Below are 15,293 nucleotides of genomic sequence, written 5' to 3'. Positions count from 1 at the left end.
AAATTGGGACACTTAACAGCATGCAAGAACACATGTTTCACATCCATATCATCTGAACTGCCATCTCTCTAGCCCTTTCTCTCTCTCTTGTATGTGTGCACAAACAAATGCCAAATATTGTTAATAGAGAAGGGCCAAAATGATTCAGGTGAAATGACTTGAACTTCAAAATGGTGCCAAAATGAGGAGAAAGGTTTTAAAGAAAATAACACCACATCCCTCCACCCCTGAGAAGGGACCAATGTCTTCCAGTGGTTAGGACACCTTTTCTAGCCCAGGGGCCACATTTCAAACCTTCCGAGGGCCACATTCGAATGGTGGGTGGGCAAAGAGGCAAAAAGTGGGTGGAGAAACTCATGAGACTCTTTACTTTTGCACTGTAGGCTGCATTCCAGCTACACAGAAATCTCAATTCTCTAGCCAGATAGAAACACTCAAGGAAGTTGCAGGGCAGGGCTAGTTGGAGGTGTGGCCTGGGGAGTTGGGGCATGGCCTAGTGCAGTGGTTCGCAAATGCTCCCATCCACCCACTCTCAAAACTACCTGAAAATGGTTGCTGGCATTGGTGAACTGCTTAATTATTTCTCTGCCTATTGTAGTGATTATAATGCACTGTAAACAATAGATGCTGTGCAGTTTTTAATTGCATTTTTCCTGCTTTTTTATTTCTTATTTGTTGTGCTTCATTGTATCACAATTTGAATTCCACAGAATTCAGCATTAGAAATAAAAGAATGAATAAAATATCACACACACACACACACACACACACACACACACGAAAGATTTGATATGATGAATGTGCTGCAAATCCACAGGCAAGCTGCTGATCATCTGCATGAAGACTGCAGACCACAGTTTGGATAGAGAGTTGGGGGGGCTGCACCTCCCCCCGCCTGAGCTTCCCACCCCTTATTTAAAGCTTTTCAAGTTGCCTTTACCCAAATGTCCTAATTTGAAAGCTCTTGAGTCTTTCTTTCTTTTTACCTTGGTTCCTGCCTGTGATCAAGTAGATGGAATTTTTATTTTTTTTATTTTTTACACTCAGGGCTCATTAGCATTTCTTGCAGACTGTTGAGTGGATAGCAAATAAAGCAGGAAGTGTCCCAGCTGTTGGCAAGAAAAAAATGGAATTATTCATTGCTTACTAATGTCAAATGCTAATGGGAGAAAAGTATCCTTGAAGAGAACCTTGACTAAAATTCATTAGAGGGAGATCAAATCACTGTTTTAATTATGCATTTTTGAAAAGGTGTATTTATTAGAACCAATTCCGACCTGCCATGCACCAGCTTCTGATACTGGCGAGGTGCCACTGACTTTGACAAAGTTGACTCCAGCACACAGAAAATGAACTCTGAATCCAGTGGTACCGTAATCCATCTTGCCACTTTCCTGTTCCTTCATGCCTCACTATTCATCCATAATAGGAATCTGCTTTTCCAGCTAGGTCACTTAGGGAGCAATCCTATGGGCCCTGAAAGAGTGTCCAAGAGACTATAAAGTTGGGATGTATGAAGGCATAGTTTTCCACTCTGCCCTGTCTGTATTCATTGCATGCCGCACTGTTTCTCTTCCACTGCAGTTCATCCTCTGCCAAAAACTACATTACAGTATTTGGATCACTGTCCACTGTCCTTTGGAATTCATACTTCTCTGAATTTTGCATTGCAGTTCTCCAGCCAAGTAGTGTGAACAAGAATGCACATACTGGCCCCAAGTGCATAAAGATTCATATGTTAATGAAAACAATATTTTAAAAATGCATTATATTTTGGAAAAATTGCATGCAAAAATGTGTGTATTAAGATAAATTTGCACTGAAATGCTTATGAATTTTATGTAAATGTGTCAGTATCTACATATATAGATATATGATGTGGAAATGTGGAAAACTGAATTTAAAACTGTATAAATGAGAAACTGAGAAAAAACCAAAGGGGCTGGGTTGGCCCCCTTTCTCTTAAGTTTCATTTGAGCTGCTGAGACATTTTTGATTCTGCTGAGACTTTAACGTGATCTAAAGTTTTGCCCACCTGTATTTATGCTGAACTGGTTGGTTTTCCTTTTTTATTAATTGGTTTTAGTAACTTGAAGTTGGTTTGTTTTTAATTGTGGTTTATATATATATCATTTTATTCATAAGCAACTTTACATTTGCTTCATGAAGCGAGGCATGCATTAAAAAAAACCAAAACCCTTTGTCTGAAATTTGCCCACATTTAACAATCTTCCTCTACATTGTGTAAAGCCACAAAGAAATTATGAGCATCTTCTAATGTGTGCAATGGATCCATTTTCACAGCTTACTGATATGCCGAGCAAGGGGGACTATTTTAAATGCAGTTCCAAATAAGTTCTTAAACATATCCTGAGAGCCTCCAAAGGAAAAACCTTTCCCCTAAGGCATGAATGGGTGGTTAAATTAAAAATATTTCACAAATGACTTGATGACATGAAACCTTTTTTAAAAAAGAAGAAGAAGAAGAAGAGATGGAGAAAGTTAATAAATATTTCATTTTCTAATATAAAATTCACTTCCATATTCACAACTTCAGGAATCTTCTGCTTTGCAGGTATCAATAAGTCTGATGGATTTCACATTCCATTCTTATGCTCCTGCCCAGGCAACTCTTACAAGATCATCATTTGTACACGCTCGGGTTGTTTTATGGGATCGATGAAAGGCAAATGACTGTAAATCTTCCTCTGCTCCTGGATTCTCATCTTTTATTCTGTGTGACCCATAAGTGTCCGTCCTGACATCAGATGGATTATTAAAATGACAAAAATTATCCAAAAAGAGAATTTATAAAGCAAAATTATCACTCGGGGATCTGAGAGGGAGCCAGCGTAATCCTAAAGGTCATAATGGTAAAATGCTTCACATTAAGAAATAAAAATACCTATCTGCTGGCTGGAAAGGAGAGAGAGATGTGACTTTCCTTTTGCTTCAGGGAAGCGTGAAATAAAAGCATAGCCAGTGGTCAGAGCTGACAGCAGGTGTAGCCAAAAAGTATCCCCATAGGATTCTCAACTCTGTTTTAGTTCTTTTTTTAAAAAAAAAAAACCTTCATATTGGAGAGCTTCAGAGTTTTGAGCTCTCAGAGCCTGCCTTACCTGTTGCTACTTTCCCCATAATGTATCAGTTGCAGTTTAAGACTGGAAGGATAGTACAGTAGTTTAGAAACGTGAAGAAACCGGGGGGGGGGGTGCCCTTGGGAATCCCAGGTAATATTTGAATGCCACTACATCAGTCACTTTCCTGTTTTCACAGGGGCCAAACAGAGGCCCGTGGGAAGCCTGGAAGCAGGACCTTAGTTCAAGAGCACTCTTCCCACCTGCAGTTTACAACAACTGGCACTCAGAGGCACATTGCCTCTGACAAAAGAGGCAGAAGATAGCCATCAGGGTTAATACCAGTAGTTATTGGTAGCTGTAAAAGGTAAAGGGGCCCCTGACCATCAGGTCCAGTTGTGTCCGACTCTGAGGTTGCGGCGCTCATCTCACTCCATAGGCCGAGGGAGCCAGCGTTTGTCCACAGACAGCTTCTGGGTCATGTGGCCAGCATGACAAAGCTGCTTCTGGCGAACCAGAGCAGCGCATGGAAATGCCGTTTACCTTCCCGTCAGAGCGGTCCCTATTTATCTACTTGCACTTTGATGTACTTTCGAACTGCTAGGTGGGCAGGAGCTGGGACCGAGCAACGGGAACTCACCCCATTGCAGGGATTCGAACCACCGACCTTCTGATCAGCAAGCCCTAGACTCTGTGGTTTAACCCACAGCGCCTTACTCTCCATTAATTTGTATAATTCTCTTCTAAAGCCATCCAAGCTGGTAGCCACCACTGCCTCTAAAGTAAGGTTGCCATATTTTGAAGAGCAAAAAAGAAGACACATTTGCCAAATTCTACTATGGATCACTATGGCGACTCTAACCCATGAAAAAGAGGACATGTCCTGGGAAAAGAGGACGTATGGAAGCCCTACAAAAGGCTTGGTTTTCATGTTGATGTCAAGCGAGCCTCACCAGCTATGGGGACATACAACAAAATTCCTGCAGTTTACCTCAGTGACTGGGGTGGGATATAAGGGTTCAGGTGGTCCCTAGGGTACCCTGCACCTAAGTTGTCCTGGACTTTGTAGGTTAATACAAGGAGCTTCAACCTGGCTCAGTGTTCCTACCTGAAACCCCAGAGAGCTGCTGCAAGCCAGTGTAGACAGTTCTGAGCTGGGTGAGTTAAATACCTGGTATAAGGCAGCTTCTCATTGAACTGAGCAGGGGCAGTCATTTAAAGCTGCAGTACAAACCAGATTGCATACAGTGTTAGGATTAGCAGGCTTTGAGAAAACTGAAGGTTCTGTGCAACAGAATACAAAGGTAATACACAAACAGTACATTTAATCGTATGGTGGCAGCTAAGCCTTCTGAAGTCAGTGGGTCCACTCAAGTTTGGGATTCAATGTCTTCATCAAGGTTTTCAAAGAATCAAAGAATTATTTTGCCCAAAATATAAATGCAAACAAAATACATGTTCTAAAACCAACATAGTTCCCCTGTTTCATCTTCTCAGCATAACGTTACGTTAAAATATTTAAAAGACATGTTAACACTCACCCTTTTATGTCAGTTGCAGTATTTTTTTCCCTTTTAAAAACATATATATTTAATTAGAATTTACAAATAGAGCTAATAAAATACATGATGTCAGCCAGATTTGATTGCATTCAACAAGAAATAAGGTCAATTGGGACTTAACGCTAAATATTTATAACTGTGGTTAATATAAATATTGAAGAGACAGCCAGCATTTCACCAGGCTCATATAAGTGCAAACTGCATCCCATTGAGGACAATTGCACACACACACACACACATGCTTCATCATTGCTTAAATTTAGGGACAAAGATTATAAACCTTGATTTGCAACAATTTAGCCACTAGGGGGCATCTCTCAGAGGGCAGCTTTACCAAGGGCTCCCAAAATCTGGAGATCCATGTCACTCAATATTTCTCCTCTGTTTTGATGTTAAAGATTTGAACAGTTTAAGCCTCTGTGCATACAGGCATGCACATAAATTTATTGTGTATCACATGTTATTTTATGACAGTGATGGGGAGTGGTGTGCTCCTATTAGTCCACTGTGGTAACATGTTCTCCAGACCAGGTAAGCATCTGAAGAGGCTGGTGACTATTCCAGCTTGTAGAGGGATCTTGATAAATGTGCTGTTCCCTATTTATTTCAGTGGAAGGACTCATCCCACATGCACTCAGCAATACACGCATGGACTAAGTGGCTCGATTTACATGATTGGGGATGTTGTTCTGGGTATGGGATTTCCATGGAGGACACTGGATTGGGATGGAGGGGGAGTCCCTGGATTTGTTGTGCAAAACCAGGATCTGGCAGGTAGAGTTGGATATGCCCAGAATTTCCCTGACACAGCTGGTATTCAGCCCTCGCAAACAGTGTCCATGCGGAAATTGCTGCAATGTCTGGAAAAATCAAGTTCAACAACTTTTATGCCCAGATTTTCACTTTTTGAAATATGGCAACCCTAAGGTCTTAAAGAAAATTTGATAAATATTTCTCTCCTTCAGTTGTTTCAAAGCTAATATTTAGGTCCTATAGATGTGGAAGTGAGGGTAAACTCTCACATCTGGGCAAAGCCCAGTAAAATTCTTAGAGCATTAAATGGGGATTCTACTAGCTCTCTAGGGTACCTCTGGAATATTAGTGAATGGGGAAAGACTTTAGGGCCTTGCACAGCTTCTTCTGCAATGTGTCTCCAGTAGGGATGGTTGGTGGTGGATTTTATTCAGTCATCACGTAAAGGAAAACCTGCTTAAACTGCACTTTCCAAAAAATGAACAAACTGGAGCACAGCAATACTCTGACACCTGCCCTTATCTGAATTTTGCAGGGCAGATCTGCAGCCAAGTAATATGTACAGAAATGCATATACTGAGGGTAAAGCATGCATAAAAATGTATATATTAATACGGCATACAAAAATGCATTATCCTCAGGGATAACCCATTTGCAAAAATGGGTATATTACACAAAATTACATAGAGACGTGTATATTAGGAAAAAATTGTCATTATAATTATGGTTAATTTTCAGGAGTAGTTTTTAATATGGGGGGAATGCAAACTGGTATACAAATGTGGAGAACTTAACTTGAGATTGAAAAATGATAGAAATGATAATTGGCAGGTCAAGACATCACTAGGTCTACATTACAAATGCATACCAGTTACATTTCATGGCTCTCGAATGAACAAATGATCTTGGGATCAATGAGATGTGATAGAAAAAAGTGTTGCTCCCATTGGGTTCCAGCTGGTGAGGAGGCTGCACAGGGAGCCAAGCTGGGGAGGCTTAAATAAATAAATAAATAAATAACCAGAAACCCTTGGCCATGTCATATGGATACATATGGCAAGAGGCAACCCCCTTCCAAAATTTTTGGAGAGCTCTCCTCCCTCTCCTTACACCCACCCTATGCTGGCTGGAGCTAGTAGAAGCTGTGGACTGAAACAACAGGGAGGGGGACACCAGGTTGGCTGAGGTTTAGGGCGTGTTGAATTTTTCAACTTTCATATTCCCCAAATGAGGGGTGCTAAAAAGTTGTAACATGACTTGGGAATCCAAAGCATATTTTGGGTAAATTAATATGATTTCATTTTGCTTGGTAAATAACTACATAAAAATACTGGTGTGGTGTTTTGCATTTCTAATAATTTTAAACTTGCCTTATTAAAAATAATATTGTGGGGGAAATGCGTGGAAAATTGCATGAAAATCATTAAAAATGATTGCTAAGTACTTGCAGTTATATTACTTGTCCATCAGTGCTGCTACTAATACCACCATCCCAACTGTTGGGAATTGACCTACAATGACTTCTAAACAGAGAACAAGACTGGGGACATTCGTGCATATGAGCAACCTAATTGGAACTGGCAGAGAGTTGTTGCCCTCTGAACTCCCAACTCTGCAAGGCGTTATGACATATGGGGTACTGCTAAGAGAACAAAGTGGTGAGGATGTCAGAAACTACCCAGCAGCCAGTCTTGCAAAGGACATTCGCTAAAGTGGGAACAAGCAAACAGTTCTTTTGCCACCCCATTGTATATTCATGAGTCACAGTCTTAAAGAAGATTCAAGAGAGCTGGGAGCAAGCCAAAAACATATCTCTTGGTAGAGAAATGCTAGATGTCAAAGAGGCTTTCACCTCAAAACTCAACAAGTTTTTTGACATCCTCAATTGCAAGTGTCATTTTTTTCTCTGCTCTGTATTTTGCTGCCCCAGTTGCAAAAAACCAAGTACACCTTCCACTTCTAATAAAGAGAGTACAAAACATCAGAAATACACAATGTTGCTATGCAGAGCATTGGATATGGATTTGGCCAGTGTGCCACAGCTGCCATCACCACTGCCGCCTTTATGGATGCTGGCTTAATCACTGAAGAAGACCAGAGACTTGCCGTTGATCACAATAAAGTCAAGAGGGCCCAATAAAAAGTTATGAAATCTCTGGGTCAGGAATTTGATGATCTTTTTCAGAAGGCTGATATTGACTGCATCTTCTTTGACGGCTGTGAAGATACAACTAAAGTTATGCTGAAAGCAGACAATTCAGATAAGCAGCTCAGGAAAGCATTATTCTGTGTGCAGTGAGCCTGACAGAAGATACCTCTACCACTTCACTCCAGACAAAAGCTCAAAGAGGGGGAATCAAGCTAATAATATTGTAGATTTCCTAAAGAAGAAGGGCATTGCTCAGAGTCTGCAGATCACTGCAGGTGATTCTACAAAAGTCAACACTGGCTGGGAGGGTGGTACCATGAATCAGGTAGAAGTCAAGCTTGGTTGTAAGCTGGTGTCAGTGTAGGTTTCAGGAGCAAGTCAGCAATAACTCACATGGTGTCAGTGAAGTTAATTCTCTTTATTCAAAGAAACAAAACAGCTCAGGAGGTCAGGCCTAGTGAGCCCTTCCCAGTAGATCTTGCTCCAATGAGGCAGTTGCAAGGACTGAAGGCCCCCACTGTCCCACAGCTCCCTAAGTCTCTTCCTCTGCCAGGGGGATTCCCAAGCAATCTGAGACTCCAGTGTTTTGTCTGCCTTTGCCCAGCCTCTTCATACCTCTTCTGGTTCTGGAAGACAAGGGGGGAGACAGACTGGCTTCCTCACAAGCCTGATTCATCACTGCCTCTGGTTCTGGACTGCTCTCTACCAAACACTTCCTGCTCACTAAATAAATCCTGCTACCTCTTCAGCTTCCAACACCTCCTCCTACCAATCTTCTCCCTCTTCACCTTCTGACCACTCATTTTCATCCCACCACCAATCCCCTGGCTCTGAGCCTTCTTTCCTTGGGGGTTCCCCAGTTGGTGCCTCACACCACTTCTCTCGATCCAGCCAATCCATGATAGTTGATCTGGTTGGTTTATGCCCTCCACATCAACGAGTTCCCCCTGCTGCTTTGCCAACGATTCAGTGCTCAGCATGGTATGCTTTCAGCAAAATAATAATCAAGACACCCTTGAGCTCAGATGACAGTGAGGAGAGCTGGTGTCCAAAAGATTGTTGACTTGAGGGGCGCTGAGAGATCCTTCTGTATGTCCGAGGAAGACGCCTTCTATGAACCCCAGTGCTTTGTCCCTGTTTGAGCTGATCAATTAGTCTGATGGGGTATATGAACCTCCTTTGACATGTTGTCTTACTACAGTGGAAGTGAATAAGTTTATTGCTGAGCCCATGAAAGTTCCACAATGGCCCTGTGATGCTCAGTCTATAGAGAGGTGTGTGCAACAAGTCACAGAGGCAGCAGGGCTACATCAGAGGCCAAAAAGCGGCTGATGTCCAAGAACGAAGCCAAGCAAGACTTCATGAAACTTGCTGTTTAAATTTCTTATGAACTGATGTCATTACTTTCTAATATTGTTGTATGAGTACAAGGTAATGTTGTATGCTTAGCAGGATATGCTTTGTGCAGAGAAACTAACTTTTTATAGCATTTCCCACATTTTCGAAAATTAAAATTCTTTGGTTTTCCAAGAGCAATTTATGTGTTTTTAATCAAACCTGGATTTACCAAGCTAAATGTTGTCCAGTCACAAAAATAATGGCATGTTTGACCCCAAAAAATGACATGCCCTACGACGTAGCAAATGACCTATTTCCCACTAAGGAAAAGGACCACAATGGACAACCTTCTGCAAAAGTGGGCAAAGCAACAAATATAAACTTTACCTTTGCCCAGTAGACTAGTTTCTACACACACACACACACACACACACACACACACACACACACACACCTTTATCTTCCGTAACACAAGCAACAGGCATTATCAGAATTCATAGACACTTTGCAGCCACAAAAGCACATGAGGATGCTAAGGAGGGCTAGTGAAGGATGTGGCTTGTGGGGAGGAGCTGTGGCTGTGAAGGGTGTGTGGCCTGGAAAGAGTCCCAAGGTCCAGGCATTTGGTCCCCGGGCCTGAGGTTCCCTATCTCTGTGCTAAAGTGACCCACCACCATTGTTTTAGAGTGCTTTGCCATCAAACACTTAAATGACACAAATATTTCTACAAACGCTTTCCCCAATGCCAAGACAGCATCCAATCATTCCCCTCCTGCACATCTCCCACAAAGGCCCAGCCCTTTCTTATTCCAGCTCCTTCGGGATGCTGTAACCGACAAGGTAGAAAAGGATTCCAGAAAGAAACACTAAGGGGACTCCCGCCGCTGCAAACATGAACGACCACCCGTAATAAACGTTCACAGGAGTATCGTCGAGGCATCTTTCGCTTCTTTCTAGAAGTATGTACTTCGGGAGATCGGCAGCAAATTCCTTCCACATTGCAAACATGAATATGAGCAGGGCAAATAAAGCACCTGAGAGAGAAGAAGAGGAGGAGGAAGAAGAAGAAGAGAGAGGCTACGTTGGTTTGATTGTTTATTTGTATTTCTATGGCACTTCCTACTCGAATGAATCTCAAAGTAGCTTGCAAACAGGGCCCCTGAAGACAGGTGTTTTATGGGGGCAGGGTTGTATTTTGCAACATGTCATTGGTGCAGTAATCATGCATTAGTCGTGGACCTATGCTAGACCATCCACACACCATTCTGCACTGTTAGTTTGTTCTACAATGCTTCCCCGATGTTACCACATTATTGGTGTCTGGAGGGGCAATCTTGCTCTATAGCGCAACAAAATCAAGACAAAGAAACAAAGCAAACCGCTGGAACATCTGTGGTATGGAAAGTTACAGGATTTCAGCAGCAAGCTTTTAGAAGGGAGGATCCGTTGCAATGTTTTGACACATGTTTTATGCATGCTATGCAAAGCTATTGAAATAATTCTAGAAAGTGTGACCAAATTGCATAAAAGATTACCTTGTTTCTATTCTCTTGAGCTGCAAAAGTCACGAATTCCTAGATTTGCATGAGGTGCCATTATCACTCTCCGCATGTTGCTGAACTTGTTTCTTAGCCATTGGTTTCAGATTTCCAAGATACACTTCACAGTGATTAGGTTACATACCCTCTTGCAATGTTTGGGGAAAGATTGTTTATTTATTGGACTTCTCCAGATCAGGACACAGGGAGGGTAATATTTTTATACAATCCAAACAAGAGCAAACGTTTATAAAAACTATATATATATATATATATATATATATATATATATATATATATATATATATTGTTTTGTGCTGTCTCTTTCTCGTAAGGTGAAAAGTTCAGGGTGGCCTAAAAGGGAAGGTTTGCCACATAGGAGATGCATACCAAGAAACTGAAGGTACATAGGGATGGGAAATACATTCAGTTCAGTTTGCATTTTAATACAAAACTCTTTAATTCACAGTTCATGAAAAAATATGCTAACCAAAATGCTTTTATCCTTCAAAATTTGCACTTCTCTGCTTTTCGCAGTGCAGTTCTCTAACCAAATACTGTAATGTGTGCCAAAAGGTGTCTATTAGGAGAAAATGCATTATCTGAGAGGTAAATAATATGCAAAAATGCATATTATCTAAGGGGGAGTTGCTTGCAAAAATGTATATATTAAGGAAATTTGCATACAAAAATTCACATACAGGGGATATTTGCATTAAAATGCTGGTACAGTATGTGAGAGGTCTGTATGTGTGCTGCATATGTGGTGAGTGTGTGCATGAACACATACAAGGAAATGGCCCTTGTCCACTTTGGCCGTGCCCACAACTAGCATAATGTGGCCCTTGAAGGGTTTGCCAATTCTTGATGGGGCTCTTAAGCCAAAATAAAAGATTAGATGCCCCTGCTCTAATTGCTGATTTCCATGGGGAAGGACTGGTGGGAGATGCTTGCATTGGCAGAAGTAATGTATAGTGGGAGTGAGTAGGAAAGATATAAAGGATGGGAAGCACCCCCTCTCTTTCTCTCACACACACTTTTTTGAAGGTACCTTCTGGTTTCCAGGCCAGATAACAGCTCCTGGAATCCTGTGTTGGGACTGATCTAGTCTTTATATTTACTCATAGCACAATTGTATGCATTGCTTCGTGGCATTGGCTGGCTGCATATATTGACAGAACTGATCCCTTCCTTTCTTTAAACCCCCCTCTGCCTCCACTCATTAGGGCCTGTGATTAATTGAGAGTTTCCATTTCAATGTTGATTTAGGTCAATGGTATCTTCTGGGGAGGGGCTAATTGTAAGGGCATTGAACCGTGCTATGACACCTTTCACCTTTAAATTCTTGCAACAATTGTCTAGGGACTGACTGCAAGCCTTCCTAACTCCTCCTCCTCAGTCAAAAGATGGTAGCAACTTCATTTCAAGTAAATTGTTCACTAAACTCTGTGCCATCCTTTCTCTCATCATAGCATCGTGAAACCTTGTTGGCTAATTATAGAGACAAGTGGGTGAACTCCAAACTCTTTTTAGAACTTCCGAAGCCTGTCTATAATTTGCTAATTACAGGGAAAATGAACTTTCAACCTGCCCTTTTTCTCACCTCCTTGCCTAGCAAAAACTTCCAAAAAAAACCAAGAAAAAAATAATGAGATGCTGATATCTTTCTTGGCAATTCATAAGTGCAAATGCATATGATATATGAGCAGCCTATAGCAGCCACAATATGGAACTATTAACTTTAAGAGAACAATGCTGAATATAAAGTGTTGGCTGTCTCTCCCCCCCCCTTCTCTCTATTATTTTCTTTCTTTAAAAGGTTTGGTGGAAATCCATCAAAGACTGGGGAGAATCCTTGTGAGCCAGGCCACTTGTTACACTTATCAGATAAAACTAGATCAAGTCAAAGGCCTAGCTGGTCCAGCGTCTTGTTCTACGGCAGCCAATCAGATGACTATGGCTATGACTATGACGATAGCAGAATATTACTGCAACTGCAACTCTCCTCACATTGCTGTTAATGATTTCCATTAATTAATGGTTCCCATTAATTGGTTTTCAGAGGGATGTGGCCTCTAACAGTGGCATTAGAACATAGGCATCATCATGACTTAAAAGCCTTAACCACCATGAATTTATCCAATCCCCTTTTTGCACCCACCCTGGGGAGTGTCTCCAGGCTCTTGATTATTTTGGCTGCCCTTTTGTGCACCCTTGCTAGCTCCAGTATATCTTTTTTGAATGGAGACTGTTCAGAGTATTCCAAGTGTTGCTACACCATTGATTTGTGTGAAGGAATTCTGATTTTGGCAGTTTTATTTTTGATCCTTTCACATGATAGGCGGCCTTTCAGGTGCATGTAGAGTGTCCAGGTGGAAAAGAGAGCAGGGCTCCTGCTCAATCCATAATATTGTGTAGAAGTGGGGATTTAAGCAGGTGAGGGGGATCTTTTTTTCACTCTGAGGGCTGCGTTGCCTTCTGAGCAATCTTCCAAGGGCCACATGTCAGTACTGGGCAGGATTAGAAGCGAAGGTTGGTGGAGCAATTGTTATAAGTTTTGTCTGTGTACATTAGGCTAGTTTCGACACACACTCACACATCCCTCCCTGGTCTCCAAGAGAGAGGAAATACTGGAGTTAAAGTATGCATTCCACCCAGACCCTGTGTGTGAAGCAGGGTCAATGTGGGGTGTGGCCCGGGAAGAATTACGCGGGCCAGCTAGAGAGACTTGAGTTTTCCCACCCCTGTGATATGACATACATATTTATGGACTAGATTCTAGCTCTAATCCAATAAATCTGTTAGTCTTTAAAGTAAACTTGGTTGGTTTTTGCTGCTGCAAGGCTACCGCACTGGAAACTGTTACATGAATGTGCAAAGAAAGCCTCTCTCAAGTTAACTGTCACATGTCAAACATGGTTAAGAACACCTCATGGCAAAGCAGTCCTCACAGAAAATGTGTTTCATTATCTGATAAAGCAATTGGCAACTTGGTAGGGATAAAGGTCTCCAAGAGAAGATAGCAATAAATATCAAAAAGCTTCCAGGTCCATCTGCTGAATAATCTTCTCAGCCTACAAGTGTAGATGAGCTGGTTCATTTTGAAAGGGTGCCTCCAGAAAAAACTACCCAGCAAGATTTTGTTAAGGTAGCTGGCAGGTTACCAGGCAAATGCTCTAAAACACGGTCAATAATTGCCTGCCATTCTTAGAAGGAAAGAACGCAATGAGATGATCAAATCTTTCCCTACTGAAGCCCTGCTTGTAATTGAAAAAGGTCTTTGCTGGCACAGCATGCAGTCCTACCAATGTCTGTCACTTTGAACCTGAGATCCTGCTAGGTTTCAAGACTCATTCCCCTTCTTCTGGCTTTGAAATCCCTAAACCTTGCCAATGTTTTAGTCACTGGGGGACATTTAGGGATAGGGAAGAAATTTGATTCAGTTTGCATTTATGCGAAAGTAACATACAATAAAGTGCATTATATTAAGGGGAAGTGCTTTAGAAAAATGTGTATATTAGGCAAGATTGCATTCATAGAGTACATTAAGTGAAAATTGCACTAAAATGCTGGTGGGTTTTCATGAGGTAGAAAAAATGAGAAACTGAGAGAAACTAACATTGGTGGATTTTCCCATCCCTAGAGGTGTAACACAGTGTCATTTCCTGATCACCATGTGCAGACATGCACTTCAGGTCTGATCCTGAACCTCTGCTGGCTTGCAGGATATCTTCAGGAGAATGATAGGTTAAAGAGTAAACCCTATATGAAATACTGTGTAATTTATTAGGAGAAGACCCATGTGATTTTCATTATTTTTTTGCACACATTCATTCTCAATCTCTCTCTTTCTCTCTCATACGTGTGTGTGTGTGTGTGCGTGCACACACACACACACACACACACACATGCACACACACGCACACACAGGCTACACAAAGTGGGAATTAGCCTCAGCGTCCCAGGCACCCATATATCCAATTATCATGAATTGGCAGCTTACCAGCCGTGATGAGGAATCCGCCTCCTACTTTATAGAACCGTGCACTGACAAAAGGCACACCACACACCAAGAGAAATCCTCCTACGAGGCTGGCAGTGACAGCCAGCACAATGAACGCTGTCCAGAAGCCCCTGTACACTGCACAATCGGAAAGAAGAAAGTAGAGGGGAACGCTGAGTAAACTCACATAATCGGATCTCCTTTCAGGAGAGGCTTGTAGCAAACCAATTTGTTCCAAGTTTCTCCAGCAAACAATTTGGGAAAGGAGAGGAGGGGGGAGAGAATGAAACAAATCCCAGGATTATCATCAGTAATTCAGAATCAGGTTCTTGACAGTTTTATTGAGCTGCTGCAATGGACTCAGCTGATCTCTGCACCCTAACTTGCAAGCATAAGCAGGGTGCATCATGTGGTAGGTATCATGTTATACACAGAACACCAGTGCTGAATAGCCATGCCCCATCTATGTTTACAAACATGATAAATGTATGATCATATTTCATCGGGGGGTGGGTGTTGAAGGAGGTTATTACAATTGCAACCATGGTATGCAGAGAAAGGGCCATAGCCAGAGTCCGTAGCACCTTCCAGGTGTTGTTGGACTACAATTCCCATCATCCTTAACAACTTGCTATGTTGGCTGGGGATGATGGGAACTGTAGTCCAACAACATCTGGAAGGCACTGTGTTGGCTACCTCTGCTCTGTAAGCATCTACTTTGATTGCAGAAAGTCCCTGGATCTCCGGGTAAGGCTGGTAATGCCCCAACTCTGGATAGATGCTACCAGTCAGTGTAGGCAATATTGAGATATATGAGCCAATAATCTGACTCAATATAAGACTGGTGTTCCATTGTTCATTAGGACTACAGTG

The 15,293-nt window shown here is 41.8% G+C and overlaps 1 protein-coding gene across 3 annotated transcripts in view; it reads right to left on the bottom strand.

The window, feature by feature from the left end:
• Window positions 1-15,293, bottom strand: part of LOC118084396 (transmembrane protein 182) — a 33,345-nt gene that overhangs the window by 10,473 nt on the left and 7,579 nt on the right. Inside the window, exons 4-5 of one of the 3 annotated variants that reach the window (XM_035113880.2) lie at window positions 14,421-14,558; window positions 4,386-9,913 (exon numbers count right to left, since the gene is read on the bottom strand). In XM_035113880.2, coding sequence (XP_034969771.1) covers window positions 9,684-9,913; window positions 14,421-14,558 — 368 coding nt within the window. In that variant the 3' untranslated portion in view covers window positions 4,386-9,683. Of the gene's footprint in view, window positions 1-4,385; window positions 9,914-14,420; window positions 14,559-15,293 lie in introns of those variants that run through there. The other 2 variants (XM_035113881.2, XM_060270221.1) reach the window with 2 other exon arrangements.

The sequence above is a fragment of the Zootoca vivipara genome, chromosome Z (genome assembly GCF_963506605.1).
Source record: "Zootoca vivipara chromosome Z, rZooViv1.1, whole genome shotgun sequence".
NCBI lineage: Eukaryota > Metazoa > Chordata > Lepidosauria > Squamata > Lacertidae > Zootoca > Zootoca vivipara.
The sequence above is the reverse complement of the archived record's forward strand: the minus strand, read 5'-3'. Positions and strand labels throughout refer to the sequence as shown.